General features: G+C 44.9%; 1 protein-coding gene across 1 annotated transcript in view; it reads left to right on the top strand.

The window, feature by feature from the left end:
* Positions 1-238: 238 nt before the first annotated feature.
* CD38 (CD38 molecule) overlaps positions 239-16988 on the top strand; it is a 56492-nt gene continuing 39742 nt past the window's right edge. The window contains exon 1 of the mRNA XM_081591571.1: positions 239-544. Within this exon, the coding sequence (XP_081447697.1) occupies positions 333-544 (212 nt within the window). The 5' untranslated portion in view covers positions 239-332. The remainder of the gene's footprint in view (positions 545-16988) is intronic.

Genomic DNA, 16988 nt, shown 5'->3' with positions numbered 1-16988 from the left:
GCTCCCGTTCTTGTTTTTGCTGACTGTATAGAGCTTCTCCATCTTTGGCTGCAAAGAATATAATCTATCTGATACAGTCCTTCCTAAAATGTCCTTGCCATCTAGGAATTGAAAGCTGTAGGCTTTTTAAGACCTTGAGATCCTTATTGGTCGAGAGATCGCCACGGAGGGACTTCGAGGGAGGGGGGAGGAGTGGGAAAGGAAGCGAGAGAAAAGGCGAGCGAGCTTAAGGGGAAGTGCAGTTTGAGAACCGGGCTAGCGCTCTCCTCCCCGGCCGCCCGGACTCCAGCAGCCTGTTCTCCAAGCTGGTCCGGGCGACCGCATCGGACCCCATGGCTGACTGCTGCACGCAGAGAAGGAAGCTCTGCTACTGCCTTCTTCTGTGCCTCCTGGTGGCGGGCATCACCGGGGGGGCGATCGGAATCTACAAGTGGCGCCACTCCGGGCTCAACAGGTGGCACCAGGACGGCAGCACCGCCGATTTTCAGAAAATCATCCAGGAGCGATGCGACACCTACAACAAGCCGATCTGGCCGGATTCCAGGTGAGTGGGCGTCTTAGGCGCCCCGCGGGGCCCCACACGCCGTGGGGACGGCGCTCGGCTGGGCGCGCGGGGCACAGCTGGGTACAGCTGGACGCCGCGCGCCTAGCAGCAGCCGTCTGGATTTGCTGGCAACAAGGCATCTACTGTCCCAAGTCAGCTGAGAGCCCGCCGGGCGGTGCTGAGTAGGCAGTCCGGGCTCGCGTTTGCGCGCGCCCCTCGCTAGAGGTGCGGGCTGCCGGTGGTCCCAAGGAGCCCGCCGAGAGCGCGCAGCTCCTGGCGGGTCCACTCGGCGGGTGGGACTTGTCCGAGACGCCCTGAGCCTGGCCATCCATTTGGGGCCACAGCCCCCCTGGGCGCCCACCGCCCGGCGACTGGTTCGGAAAATCAACGGGAGGCCGGTGAGTTGCTGGCATTATCTACTTTGCGCGGGGTTTCTGTTCGCCATCTCTTGCCTCCCAAGTCCCGGAGTGCTGCAGATGACATTGGATTAAGTGGTTTGCGGAGCCTGGGGACGGGGGACGACAGTGTCTGAAATTACCGACATTCATTTCATTCATTAATATACCAGCCCCTAGATTCTCCTTGTGTGCCCTGAAATGAATGTGACCAGAGCTCCCAGTAACGACAGAAAACAAAGTAACAGCAAGGTTAAAAATTAAGATTCTAACAGCAGCAGAAGTGCATCTGCTTTATGAATCTGTAGGGACCCTGGAAACACCCAGTCTATGGAAACTTTCGTGAAGATTTCTCGGACCCTATGCCAGCTAGCCACTAATCTCTCCCCAAAGTGAACCGATTTCCTGACTTCTATTACCAGGATTTAGTTTCACCCGGAAAACTCAGTTTTGAAATTGTACATGAAGTAGAATAAGCTGGGAAGTAAAAAGGTGCTGGCTGCCTTTTCTAGGCTGCCAAAGGCAGGCAGGCTAGCCGGGAAATCCACCTGTGTGATTCAAATCAGTTCTGCCTCCAAACACGTTTGACCCCGGGCGGGGAAGAGAGGAAATGGGCAGAGAGACCTCCCTTCCCCTCCCCCCAGCCTCCCTGTGGGTGCCCATGAGTTCAGGTTCTAGCGCAGGGACAGAAGTTTCTTACTTGCAAATTGTTCTAGTCCAAAGATTGCCATGGTCTCAAGTGTTTTGCTTACAATTAGTTAGTTGAGAGAAAATGTAGAGGTTGAGCCATTCCTTTAGATTTCATTTAACGTATCAATTAAATCAAGTGATGTGCTGTGCTGTGTTTAGTCGCTCATTCCTGTCCGACCTTTAGCGACCCCAATGAGCTGTAGCCGGCCAGGCTCCCTTGTCCATAGGGATTCTCCAAGTAAGAATACTGGAGTGGGTTGCCATGCCCTCCTCCAGAGGATCTTCCCAACCCAGAGGTCAAACCCTGGTCTCCCACGTTGCAGGCGGATTCTTTACTGTCTGAGCCACCAGGGATGTCCACGAATACAGGAGTGGGTAGCCTATCCCTTCTCCAGGGGATCTTCCCCACCCAAGAATCAACCCGGGGTCTCCTGCATTGCAGGCTGATTCTTTACCAGCTGAGCTACCCTGGAAGCCCAAATCAAGTGATTAGCAATCCGAAATGGTAATGATAAAAGCGATCATTTTTATTTTCACTTAATTTGATAGTCTTTAAACTGCTGTTGTTTGAGCATCTTTGGGGCGTTCACATCCATATAGCAAGCCAGACACCATAGAGACCAGGTGGCTTTTTAGTGCATGTCAAGACGCCTACTCAGTGTTAAATACATGCTCAGTATTCGAAACACACAATGTCAAAAAGACACATCCTTTGGTGAATACATATACATATATGCTGCTAAGTCGCTTCAGTCGTGTCCGACTCTGTGCGGCCCCATAGATGGCAGCCCACCAGGCTCCCCCGTCCCTGGGATTCTCCAGGCAAGAACACGGGAGTGGGTTGCCATTTCCTTCTCCAGTGCATGAAAGGGAAAAGTGAAAGTGAAGTTGCTCAGTCGTGTCCGACTCTTAGCGACCCCATGGACTGCAGCCTACCGGCTCCTCCGTCCATGGGATTTTCCAGGCAAGAGTACTGGAGTGGGGTGCCACTGCCTTCTCCTATATATATATATATACATATATATATATATATATGTATATATATATATATATTTAAAATATTAATGGGAATATCTTCTGTTATTATTTTTTGAACATCTTTCCAGATCTCACAATACACATACACACACATTTTATATAAGCAGGTTAATAATTAATATGGTACTTCCTGTGTGCCAGGTACTTAAAAAATGTCAAACCATTTAGCCCTTTCACAACAATCTGAGGCGTTATTAGTGCTATCTCCATGTTACATATAAGCAAACTGAATTGGAGAGTTTGAGCAAACTGCCCCAAATTTGGCTCCAGAAACTGAACTCTTAACACTCTGCTGCCTATGTAGGTTCTGTAGGTAGAGAGACCATAATGCATTGACTGTGTCTGGAACTTTTTGGAAAGAAAGGGGACACTATTCATAATTATGCTGGGCTTAAACAGAATATACGGTCACTTTATCCTTGGGTAGTTTAAGAACAGGAACTTTGGAGTCACACTGGGTTCAAATCCTGGCTCTGTCACAGCGTAATTCTGGGCAAATTACTTACTTTCTTTGAGCTTCAGTGTTCTTAGCTGTGAAATGGAACGGCAGTACCTACCACAGGGGGAGAATGATGAGAATTAAGAGGAAAAATCCTGATATATTCTAAACGTTCAACATGCTATTTTTGAGGGAAGTGCAATATCACAGACATCTTTCAACGATAATAAACATGGACTAAGGCCTACATCGAAATAGATGTTCCTTTGCTGTAATCAGCCTAAAGGTGATTTCTAAAAACCGTTTGCTGCTGGTGCAGGACTTACAGAGCTCATGGTCGGATCAACCCATACATGAGTTTTCCCGGCCACACTGAGAAAGAACAGATTATCCCTAAATCAGAAGAGGAGGTTGCACAAAATAAAAAGATATCCCAGAAGAAACTGAAGAAACAAAAACCTATAGCCTGGGGATAAATGCCGCACACACACACACACACCGGAGAAGGCAATGGCAGCCCACTCCAGTACTCTTGCCTGGAAAATCCCATGGACAGAGGAGCCTGGTAGGCTGCGGTCCATGGGGTCGCAAAGAGTCGGACATGACTGAGCGACTTCACTTTCACTTTTCCCTTTCATGCATTGGAGAAGGAAATGGCAACCCACTCCAGTGTTCTTGCCTGGAGAATCCCAGGGACGGGGGAGCCTGGTGGGCTGCCGTCTATGGGGTCGCACAGAGTCGGACACGACTGAAGCGACTTAGCAGCAGCAACACACACACACACACACACACACAAATCCAAATAAAAGGAAAAACAAAAAACAAAAGAAGTAGGTGCCTAATAACAGATTTATTTACATCACAATGGATCAATCATCCAATGATGAAAAAGTTTTTCTCCTATAATTATCGTTATTATTATATTTTAATTTACACTTGGTCCTGGAGACCTTTCAGTGTCACTACACATAGGTTGTATGTGTAGATTAAGTCACTTCAGTCATGTCCAACTTCTTTCGTGACCCCGTGGACTGTAGTCTGCCAGGCTCCTTGGTCCACAGGATTCTTCAGGCAAGAATACTGGAGCGGATTGCCATGCCCTCCTCCAGGGGATCTTAAGGACCCAGGGATCAAACCCCTATCTCTTATGTCTCCTGAACTGGAAGCCGGGTTCTTTACCACTAGCACCACCTAACAGCTAATAGTATTCTGTAGGGTGGATGTAAATATTTCCTGTGTGTGTGTGCATGTTAGCCGCTCAGTTGTGTCTGACTCTTTGTGACCCCATGGACTGTAGCCCGCCAGGCTCCTCTGTCCATGGGATTTTCCAGGCAAGAATACTGGAGTGGGGTGCCATTTCCTTCTCCAGGAGATGTTCCCAACCAAGGAATCGAACCCCGGCCTCTTGCGTTTCAGGGAGATTCTTTACTCTCTGAGCCACAGGGGAAGCCACCATTCTGTAGGGTGGATGTAAATATTTCCTACTGATAGAAAATTAGTTTCCAATGTTCAGTCCCATTCATTCATTCAATAAATATTTGTTGAGCATCTTGTATGTTTCAGAAAGTGATCTAGTTCTGACAATACAGGATGGAAGGACAAAGTGCCCGCTCTCATGAAGCTATCATGCTGGTTGGGGAGAAACATGCTGCAATGAATATTTTTGTTATATATATAATTTTCACTATATATATTATGTTATATATATATTTGTTTATATATATATAGCTACCCGTGGACAGAGGAGCCTGGGGAGCTACAGTCCATAGGGTTATAAAGAGTCGGACACGACTTAGAGACGAAACAACAACATATATGTATATTTGTGTATGTATGGGAGTGTTTCTATAGGATAAATTTCTACTGGGCCAGAGGGAGTATTATGCATATTTTAAAATTTGATAAATATTTCTGAATTCTCTCCAAAGTAACTGTATCATTTTATACTCCCATTACCATCGATCAGAGGTCATACTTTCCCACAATCTCTTCAATGCTGACTAGAACAAACTCTTACGAGTTGTGAGAAAAATAGCAACCAATTGTTCCCTGATTATTGGCGGTTCTTAGCATATTGTGTACGGTTATTGGTTGTTTATATTTTTTTCCTGTGAGTTTCCTATTCAGATCCTTGTTAATTTCTAATGAGTTGCTTGTTTATTTCTTTCTGTGAGAATTCTTCATATATTATTGATTATATATGTGGTGTTTTCTTTCTCTCTGCCTGTTGTCCTTATAGCCCTTCTAATTTCTGTTCCCCTAGAGACTTTAACTTCAAGGTCATGGCTCTTTGATTAATAACTTCCTCCTTCTATGTTGTTGAAAGTCTAGCATGCTATTTCCCTTGTAGTCATACCCTCTTTTCCCTGATGAAAGCTGAGACCATTTCTGTGATTCTCCTTTGCATCCATCTCTTGCCAAACTACCCTCACCTGCCTTGGTCATTTATAGTGGGCTAAAGCAGCAATTTATGCCAACTGTTCAACTTGGTATTTCTACTCTGATCTAGCTCTTCTTACCTCTGCGGTACTTTATTCAAACTGTGTATAATATATAAAAATGTGATAAGTAATATCATGCAAAACAAGACCATCATAAAAATTGTGAGTATAATAATTGCAGCTATATAAAATTGAGTGTCAAGGAAGAAAGACAGAATGTGGCAGTGCTAGATAAAAGGACTTGTTAGCCACTGATAATTATTACTCCACTGCCATCAGTAGGGTTATGGTAAGTCTCTTCCCTTATTACTCTTCAGTTTCAAATGATCTATAACTGGTATTTTGCTTATCTATTACCATGTAACAAACCACCCCCAAACTTAGTGTCTTAAAACAAGCCATTTTACTATTTTGCATGACTCTGAGGATTGATGGGGTTTAGCTAGATGGTTCTTCTGTTCCTTGTGATGTTGGCTGGGGCTGAAGTCACTGGGGGTGAAGTCACTTAACTAATCTGGAGCATCCCAAACAGCTCAGACATCACTTCCACGAGTGGCGTGGTGGCGGGGTCAGCTGAAGGGCTGGTGTCACCTGGGATGCTGGAAATGCTGAGTCTCTCCTTCTCCATGATGCCTCAGAGCCTTCCAGTCACACCTCTGAAGTCTTGACCCTGTGAATGTGTTTTATTGGCAGCACCCTGGATGTGATCATTGCCTTGAGGCCATTTCTTGCTTTGAAATTCTTTTACTAGGAAAGACTGGGAATGAAAAGCAGTTTTATTTCAAACCTAACAAATCTTGACTTGGAAATGCTTGCTCTTGAATCTGTTTAGAAATGAACAGTTCTCTTTTGGTTTATTTCTCTCTTTCTCCCTGGATCTTTCTCACAGAAAGCTAAAAGAAATGAATTGGCACTTCCAGCATTCTGCCTGGAAATCTCCTTAGCCAAAACCCTAAGTTCACTAAGCCTGTTTCTATTAGCTCCATTATGGCAGGTGACGGGTCTTCACAGCACAGGTTTTGTTTCCCCAGCCTCCAATGACAATTTCTGTCCTGTCTGTTCAGCTTTCACAAATAGTCTTCTTGAGGCCTTTCTATTAATAACTGTAGCTTGTCACCCAGACCTAAATGCTAAAGCCACATTGTAATCAGGAAGAGAGAGAGACTGAGACAGAGACATAGAGACAGAGGGAGAGAAAGAGAGAGAAAGTATTCATTTAAAGTATTATTGACCGGAGACGTGGCAATGTATTTTTAAGAGTGATACAATTAACATCACCACGCAAAGTTGTTAGAGCTAAAAATTGATCAAGGGTTCATCACACAACTTGTGATTGTTATCATTCACATTTTGTTCCATTAGGTTTTTGTTCCAACCTTATGTATATCATAAGCAAGTTTATTACCATAAAATTTTTAAAAAGTGGCACATCATGAAATTGTGAGTGAAGAGGCATTTTTCAGTGAATTTTATGCAGATACTTTCTCTGATTGTCCAAGCAACATAAATACTAGGATCTCAGAAGATGATAGTTCTTCAGAATATACTTCTGATTCAGAGCATGTGAATATTAGTCCAACAGAAAGAATAAAACCCTTCATGAGTCAATATTCACTTACATAACAAATCGCTGGCCATAGGCATCAGTTTCTGCAAAAATCCTCCAGCCAATAATGTTTAAGGAATTGGCTCACGTGATTACTGAGTCTGACAAGGCAAAATCTTCAGGGTGGGCAGACAGGCTAGAGATCCAGGGAAGAATTGATGCTGCAGCTCCAATCTGAAGGCCTCTGCTGGCAGAATTCCCTTCTCCCTGGGGGAAGTCAGTCTTTTTCTTAAGGCTTTCAGCTGACTGAATGAGGCCCACCCAGACCAGGGATGGTCACCTGCTTTACTCAAAGTGCATCCATTTAAATGCAACATACATCCAGATGCATCTGACTAAATCTCTGGGTACCATGGGCTAGCCAAGCTGACACAGAAAATGAACCATTGTACACATGTTGGACTACAAGGAGGTCCAACCAGCCCATCCTAAAGGAAATCAGTCCTGAATGTTCTTTGGAAGGACTGATGTTGAAGCTGAAACTCCAATACTTTGGCCACCTGATGTGAAGAGCTGACTCTTTGGAAAAGACCCTGATGCTGGGAAAGATTGAAGGCAGGAGGAGAAGGGGATGGCAGAGGATGAGATGGTTGGATGGCATCACCGACTCAATGGACATGAGTTTGAGTAAGCTTTGGGAGTTGGTGATGGACAGGGAGGCCTGGTGTGCTGCAGTCCATGGGGTCGCAAAGAGTCAGACATGACTGAGCGACTGAAGTGACCGAACTGAACATGTGTTTTAGGTTTTCGTTAGGCCATGCCTCACTTCCAGGTACACTTTCTGTTTTGGTTATCTTTGCCGCATCATAAACTACCCTAACATTTAAAGGCTTAAAGCTGCAGCCATTTGTTATCTTTCCCGATTGAGTGGCTTGTCTGGGATCAGCTGGATGGCCTGCTTCACATGGTGCCAGCTAGGGCTGTAGTCATCTGAGGGACTGACTTGGCTGGAACATCCAAAACATGGCATTTACAAGATGGCGCCAAGGCACCCCAGTGGGCTCAGCTGGCATGGTGGACTCGCTTTCTCTCTGTATTCTTTTCAGGGCCCTTCTTCTCCTCGTGGTGTCACCATACGATCTCTTTGTGGTGCGGCTGGATTTCTTCCGAGTTCCCAAACTTTCAGAAGTAGAGGTCTTTTCTTAAAGCTTTAGACCTGTAACCAGCACGGCATCACTTCCACAGTGGTTAAAACAGGCACCCCTTCAACCCAGATTCGGGAGGCAGAGAAACAACACCGCCCACTCCACGCGAAGAGTGGCAGAGGCACTGTGGACCGCTTCACCCTTGTGTATCTTTAGGTTAGCTTTTAAATGTTCATTTCCTTATCATCTTTTTTGTTCTTCTGTTACATCTCTTTCTACTTTATTGCTTTTTTAAAAAACTAGATTCAAAAATGTTAAAACTCTAGCAGATGCCTCGTGAAATATAAGCTCATTTAGTCTAGAGACATTCTGTTGAGGGATAGATCTTGAGGATCTAAAAGAGTGCCTGGAATATAATAAGCAAAAATATTTAGCTGGATTAAATGAGTGGTGTACAAGCTAGCAGGGCTACTCAGGTGGTGAAGAATCCGCCGGCAATGCAGAAGACGTGGGTTGGATCCTGGTCTCCGGGAAGATTCAGCTGGAGAAGAAATATAGCAACCCTCTCCAGTATTCTTGCCTGAGAAATCCCATAGACAGAGGACCCTGGCGGGCTACAGTGCATGGGGTTTCAAAAGAGTCAGACACAACTTAGCAACTAAATAATAACAGTATACAAGCCAGTATATTACAAAGAATAGAGATGAACAAAATCATAATAAATGACTTTTTTGTCCCTGTCCCAAGACAAGCTAGGGTCCTGGCTGGAGACCTTATTTGCTTGCTCATGCTCAGTCATGTTCAACTTTTTGTGACCCTGTGGACTGTAGTCCACACTATGCTTGTTGATACATAAACAGTGAGAGACTTAATCAGAGAAGATTCTTCTTTGATCTTTTCCCAACTGCTAATGATCCCTTCTGTGACCACATCCACTATCTTTTCTGATGCCCTTATCTCTAGTTCACCATTTGTTTTTGCTTCTCTTTCCTTTTCAAAATTTCCAGTAAGATTTCTCAGGGCCAAGTCTTCATTTTTACTTCCCCATGCCTCCCATTTTAATGACTTTAGCATTTCCTTAACTTTCACTTCCCGTAAAATGTATGAGTAAAACAATGAACCCAGTAGAAGATTCATGCGAACTCTTAGGGCTTTCGTGTGTGTGGAGCTGGGGTGAGACATGGAGGATTCAGGGAGGAAGAAAACATGGGTCCTGCTCTCCAGGTCCTGCAAGGCAGGTTTAGCAGGACAGGCCTGAGAACAATAACGCAGGACAGTGCGATGCACAGCAGCTGAGAGGACTGTACCCAGACGAGAAGGGCCTGAGCAGGGAGGGGCTGCTTCCCTGCTATTAGCCCTTCCCTGGGCTCCCCAGGGCCATGTGCGATGTACTCCGGCACCTAGTAAACGAGGAAATACTGATACATGAATTGCCGTGAACCAAGGGTCAGAGCAGCACCGTGGAGACTCAGGAGTCCGCATCACCCACCTGGAGAGGCTGAATTGGGAAGGACTTGATGAAAGAGATCATGCAGGAAGTCTTCCTTTAACGGTAGGCTTTCCACAAAAGGCTGTTCCCAAGGGTGTGTAGTAACCCTGTTGAACAAAGCCTGGGAGATAGATAAGATGCTGCTGCTTGGGGCAGACTGGCCAATCCATGGACCAAAACTCTTTGATGGCCGTGGGCCCTCGGGAGGGTCCCTCTGGTTAGAGGGTCATGTTGGCCTGTGTACAACCTGGACTTTCTTAGCACACGAGACTGTGAGAGGGTGACCGTCCTTGCATGGGACGGAAGGGCAGTGTGGTTTCCCTTTGCGGTGACGGAACGGCCACCTGCTCAGCGTCTGTCTTCCCAGTCAGACCCTGAATGTCATCAGCTCACCACAGGGCCTCGGGTTCACCCGTGCGCTCCCTGCGTTTATCAGGTTTCCCTCAAGCCTACCTTTTGCTCTGGGCTTCTGAGGCAGGGGCCAGTGGCCAGAGAGTCTCAGGTGAGCCTGACTGAATGTGGAAAGTGAAACAAGGATCGGAGCTGCTGCTATGGTTACGAGGAGGGAAGTCGGGCACTGGAGCTGAGCTGTCTGTGGAAGGAAGGGTGGAGTGGAGTACGTATGCAAACAAGCTGAGTGTGGGGCCTGTGGGGCTTGGGGTGCTCCCAGGATATCTGGGAAAAGGTAGGTGGGAAGTGGGTAGAATCTTCTAGAAGGAGGGTTAATTGGATGCCCTGGGCGCCATTAGACGGCTGAGTGAGAGAGAACAGAAACATAGGAGAGAGAGGAGGGGAGAGGCCACTTCCAGGCTCTTTGGCCTAGAGCTTTGCTTCTGATGTTTTTCTTAGAAAGGTTGGTGCTGTTTGCAGCTGCCTGCAGCCCAAGCTCCCTCCCTGGTATCGTTATTAATAACTGAAGACAGTGGCCATGAATAAAGAAAACCTTTATTCAGTATCACAGTGAGCACTCACGGCCTCTCTGCTTCCTCTTTTCCTCTTTGGAGGGAAGAACCCTTGGAAAACAGCTGCCAAAAGTCTGTTTAGAAATTTTGAGGGGATAAAAGTTGGGAATCAATGTGTGTGGGTTGTCTACAATACACTAGAAGCTTTATCTCAATGGCTCTTTTTCAACATTATCAGCATCCTGTCGGGGAAGTCTTAGGACATACATTGTATGGATGGACCCAAGACAGTTATTATAAATGATTAAGTGATTTCTTTGGAGAAGGAAATGGCAACCCCCTCCGGTATTCTTGCCTGGAGAATCCCAGGGACAGAGGAGCTTTGCAGGCTGTGGTCCATGGGGTCACACAGAATCAGACGTGGTGGTTTATCACTATTATTTTGTGTGATTTTTTTTGGCTGCGCTGGGTCTTGGTTGCTACACATGGGCTTTCTCTAGTTGTGGCCAGAGGAGGCTCCTCTCTAGTTGTGGTGCCAGGACTTCTCGTTGCGGTGGCTTCTCCTGTCGGGGACCACGGGCTGCAGAGTGCTGGCTCAGGAGTTGTGGAAAACGGGTTTAGTTGCTGCCCAGCATGTGGGATCTTCCCAGACTAAGGATGGAACTCATTTCTTCTGCATTGGCAGGTGGATTCCTAACCGCTGGACCACCAGGGATACTTGCTGTTTGAGGTCGGGTAGTCACCGAGTCCAAGCTCACCGCGATGAGTCCGAGACAAGGCACTGCGATCAGGAAAGGGCTTTATTTGGGAGGCAGCCTACCAAGAAGATGACAAGCTAGCACCTCAAAAGAACCATATTGTGGGGCCTGGATGCCAGGTTCTTTAATGGATCAGAGATGTGGGGAGGTGAGGAAACTAAGTAAAAAGACTATTCAGTCCTTGCAAACATCCCCCACAATGGCAAGTCTCAGGCAGGGGGATGTGCTGCCTGAGAAAGTTTCACTTCCTTGTAGACCTTCACAGGTGGGCGGCTCAGCTCATCTCCCTGAGGCAGGCCGTCATGTATGCAGATAATAACAAAAGGGGCAAGATGAGGGTTCCAGTCACAGAAACAGATCCACCAGAAATTCAAAATTAACCTTTCCTGGTTGCAGGGTCCCCTTGAGCATGGGGGTTACTGGCAGGGAGAGTGCAGACCCTCACAGGTGCTGGACTGCTCCCCACAACTTGGTACACAGGGAAGGGGTGCCTGACTTCATCAGACCCTCCTGCTGGGGGGCAGAGGGAGGAAGGGTCCTCACAGGCAAGACCCTGCCACAGGGAGGTGGAGAAGCAGTGGATGGGGGACCATATGTGAGACAAGGCTTCAAAGCCCTGGCGCCCCTTCCAATGTCCCATCCGGCTTCTCTTGTAGAAACACAAAAGCAAAGGTAAAGTTTTTAAAAGTTTCCAGACAGCGACTGCAGAGCATTCAACTCTAAGTGCGGTCTTTCTGAGCCCCGCCTCTCTGTGACTCTATCAGTCCATGAAGACAGTCTTGAAGTTAGTACATGGCAGAGTGGGGACCAAAACTCATGTCTTTTAACCCTTGGAATCATCAGGCCCATTCAAATTAGGAGAAAAGAGAGACAGGGAGTGGTTTTTCCATGGTTGGAGCTGGCTAAACGGTAGAACTGGCTTTTGAACTGACTGCGTAGCCTGGAGCCATCCCATTCAAAGGTTTCCAAAAGAGGGTGTTCTAAGCAAGTCCGAGGCCACAGGCAACCCATTCCCAGAGTGTTAGCATTTCTGCCGTCTCCAGATGGAGGCAGCTGGTGTCCTCCTCCATCATCTCAAAGGTGAGTCATAAGGCTGCTGGGTGAGGTCACAGGTCTCCATTTACTGAGGCAAGGTCCTAATGTTTGTGCTTCAGGACATACTACAAATTTCTGCAGGTAAGGCAGCAGAGTGCCACGCCTGCTCTAGTTATCAGACAAAGTCTTTGTGGTTTATCTCACGTCTTGAACTGTCACCTCTTGGAACTGGGTCAGGAAGGATGTGGTTCATACCAGGCACACTAATCCTGCGTCCCTGGAAGCCACTGCCGACTGATCACAGCACGTGGGGGTGAGCCTGGGTTCAACCTCAGCCTGCCCTGTAGATAGATGCTAGCAGTTGGTTAGAATGGTCCTGAGAGATGACGTCTATTTGTGATTCTTCAGCAGAATCACGTTGCTTATCAGTAGATAAGTGTAAAATATTATTTATTCTACCTGGGGGTATTCTTCCCCTTCACTATCAGATATGGATGCTTAAATGCACTGGTGAGGAGCAAATGAGAGTGGTTCTGGTGTCGGGGCGGCCGGACGGGACACAGGATACAGGGCTGATAGTTGTGTGATTAAGACAAATCTGATGGGAGGGACCGTAGGTGACCAGATGTCCTCTACTAGTTGAAAAAGACTCTTGTTGTGAATGGACCAGATGTGTGTTGTATAGCTTGGCAAGGCAGAATCAGAGCCTCAAGAGGCAAAAAAGCCAAGAATATCAGCCTACATTTGCACAGCTCATCACAATTTTTTTGTTGAGCTTTTTTGTTGTTGCTGTTTTTGTAGTTGCTGCTACCACATGGCATGAGGGATCTTAGTTCCCCAGCCAGGAATTGAACCTGTGCCCCAGGAGTCTTAATCACTGTACTACCTTGGAAGTCCCACAACTTATTTGAACTGAATAATTTATTTGAATTCATTTGTCAAAGCAGAAGTTTCAAAATGTTTAGAGTATGACTTTTATAATGTACAGAATCAACACATGTCAAAGATTTATGTATTCATTTATGAGGGAATCTGTAAAATGATAAAGTCCACTCAGAGAACGCTGGGAAGCACTGGATCACTTGTAAGTATTTTAAAAGGAATATTAGAATAGATTGGTAGGTTAGGTTTAAAACTGGTCAATGTTCTGCAAGGCAATAAGAAGCCATAACCTTTGGGAGTATCTTTTCTATCAGACAGAAATTATTTGCTTCTCTAACAGACAAGATGTATAAATTACCGTCAAACTTCACAAGGTTTGAGAGTCAGTAGAAGGGACAAAGACAACCTGCTAGATAATCAATTCATTCTGGAGTAAACTCATCAAGAAAGAGGAGCGTGAAAAAGCTGGTTCAAAACTCAACATTAATAAATTAAAATCATGGCATCTGGTCCCATCAGTTCAGTTCAGTTTAGTCGCTCAGTCGTGTCCAACTCTTTGCAACCCCATGAATTGCAGCACGCCAGGCCTCTCTGTCCATCACCAACTCCCGGAGTCTACCCAAACCCATGTCCATCAAGTCAGTGATGCCATCCAACCATCTCATCCTCTGTCATCCCCTTCTCCTCCTGCCCCCAATCCAATTTTTATTGAGATTCTCTTATGTCTCAGAAACTCTGCTAGATCCTGGGGATATAGCAGTGAAAAAAACAGACTACATTCTTGCTCAGATGCAACAGATATTCTAGTGGGAGGTGGGGCACAGACTAGAAGGAAAAAATATGTTGTGGGACGGATGGTGACATGTGCTGGAAGGAGTGCTTAGAGTTTTAAGTACGGTAATAAAATAAAGAAGGCTTCAGTGAAAGACGACAGGTTGGTAAAGACCCGAAGAAAGAGGGAGAGCAAAAACTAGAAATGTCTGCGGAAGAACAGTCTAGGCAAAAGAAAGAACATGTGCAAAGGCACTGAGACAGCAAGGACACCCATAGGGTCAGAACTTTTTGTTACAGAAATCTTTAAACATATATAAAACTAGAGAAAATAATAATCAACCCCCTTTTGGCCAGTACTCAACCTCAAGAATTATCAACATCATGCTATTCTTCTTTAATCTGTCTTCTCACATTTTTTTTCCCCTAAAGCAGAGGTCCTCAACCTCTGGGATCTAATGCCTCATAATCTGAAGTAGAGCTGATGTAATAATAAGACAAAGTACACAATAAATGTAATTCACTCAAATCGTCCTGAAACCACCCCACCCCCACCCCTGTCCATGGAAAAATTGTCTTCCATGAAACTCGTCCCTAGTGCCAAAAAGTTTGGGGACTGCAGCCCTAAAGCACTTTCTTTAAAGCAAATTCCAGACTTCACATTATTTTGTCTGTAAATACTTCAGTCTGAATCTTGAATGAAAAATAACATTAAAAAAATTCAAGCCGATGTAATACCATACTCTCATGTAACAAAATAAAGAGCGTTTTTTCAATGTTATCCAATGTCCAACTTGCATTCAGTTTTCTATGATTTTCTTAAAAATCATGTAGTTTTATAATTGATTTGTTCAAGTGAAGATTCACTCATTACATTCAGCTATCTGAAGTATCCTCTAAGTATCTTCAAGGATGGATTATTAGTATCGTTTAATTCATAATCATTTTTAAAAGCCTGTTACTCTGTTGAAGAGACTGGGTGATTTGTCTTGTAGAATTTCCTACCTGCTGGATTTGGCTCCTGGTTTTATTTTATGTTCTCCTCTAGTCCCTGTGGGCTTCCCTGGTGGCTCAGATGGTAAAGTGTCTGCCTGCAATGCAGGAGACCCTGGTTCGATCCCTGGGTCAGGAAGATCCCCTGGAGGAGGAAATGGCAACCCGCTCTAGTATTCTTGCCTGGAAGATTCCATGGACTGAAAAGCCTGGTAGGCTACTGTCCATGGGGTCGCAAAGAGTTGGACATGACTGAGCGACTTCACTTTCACTAGTCCCTGCGGCGAGTGGGTCCGTCACTCGGTTGTTCCAACCCCATGGGCTGTAGCCCATCAGGCTTCTCCACCCATGGGATTTTCCAGGCGAGAATACTGGGGTGGGTTGCCGTGCCCTCCTCCAGGGGATCTTCCGGACTCAGGGATTGAACCCACGCCCCTTACATCTCCTGTCTCGTTATGACCTGCAATCAGAGAGCTAGGTTAGAGTCAGATTAGACTTGGGGGTGGTCAGGAATGCTTCATAGAGGAAGCTGTGGAATTGGGCATCACCTCAGGAGACACATAATGTTATGTTGTCTTGCATCTAAAGGTGTTAACAAGGTTGGCTATTAACCACCTAATTCATTCATTATAAAGTTCCACAACAACTTTTCATTGAATTAGTTGGGCAGCATTTGACGATTGTTGCCAAGATTGATTATTTCCGTAGGAGCTGTAAAATGGATGTTTTCTTTCTTTTCAGTCGAAATGCTTTTTCTTAGATCCACAGAAAATGTCCTATTTACTGTTCATCAATTTCTCAACCTTAAAAAACTTAGCAAGTACAAACAAAACATAAGAGTCTACAATGATGAATGTAACTTGAGCAACAAAAACTGGAAATGGACAGAAAAGAAGATGAAAATTATAAGTTTGAAAATACAACGTAATTTTTTGAAATTAAAAAATCTCAGACCAGATATTATGTATACAATCATTAAGTAGCATTAAAAAATAAAAACATGTGCATTTAATAGTGATGAGTAAAACGGATATTATCTAATTGTAAAATTCCTTCTGCACTTCTTATTCTGATTCTTACAAACAGAAGGCTATCTTTCATCAACCATTTGTTTGTCCTGAAATAGAGTCCATGAAAGAAAAACAGGAGAGGTGCTTGTTTCTTTACCTTTTTCAAAAAAATCACTTTATAGAATAACAAATTGGTTAATGCTCTATCAACTTCTAGAGGTGACCTATGAGTTTTTTAAAGTATCATTTTGAACTCATGATTTTTTATATGTTTAACAAGTATCAGTTCCTTAGATCACTCTTCAGACTACATCAGAGTGCTAATTGCCACTGGATTGTCATAACTATTTGGCCTTTTTAGTAGATGATGCTAGAAAACCTACCCTTTTCAAGAAAGAGAAGTTACGAGTTCATACTGATTATTCCAATGTAAAGGATGCAAGGTTTTTAACCTAACATTTTTAAATTTTATGTTCATATCTTTCTTTGATACTAAAAATCTTGGTTCCTAATAGCATTAACATAATCATATATTTTATTTAATACGTATATATGAAATAATTAAATATGTATATGTATGTTATTATCATTAACAAAATGTGTAAATATCTTTATGATTCTTTTGGTCCTTAAGATATAGAATGCACCCCACTAGTGGTGAATAGTGATGTATAGAGTGTGAATAGTGGTGTACAACTGTCTGACACCATATTAAAGGGATCCCTCTGGTTGCTGGGTTGAGAGCAGATGGTAGGAAGAGGCATGGAATGCCGGAGTCCTGCTCCAGCTGGTCCAGGGGTTCCCTCAGGATGGACGGCGTCAGCGATGTGAATGAGAAGACACAGGAGTCTCGGTGTTTCCAAGTATCTCCTGCCTTTATGGTTTTTTAAGACAGCTTTTATATCTTTAG

Source organism: Giraffa tippelskirchi, chromosome 1, assembly GCF_054371585.1.
Source record: "Giraffa tippelskirchi isolate mGirTip1 chromosome 1, T2T-mGirTip1v1.2.pri, whole genome shotgun sequence".
In the NCBI taxonomy this organism is placed as follows: domain Eukaryota; kingdom Metazoa; phylum Chordata; class Mammalia; order Artiodactyla; family Giraffidae; genus Giraffa; species Giraffa tippelskirchi.
The sequence above is the reverse complement of the archived record's forward strand: the minus strand, read 5'-3'. Positions and strand labels throughout refer to the sequence as shown.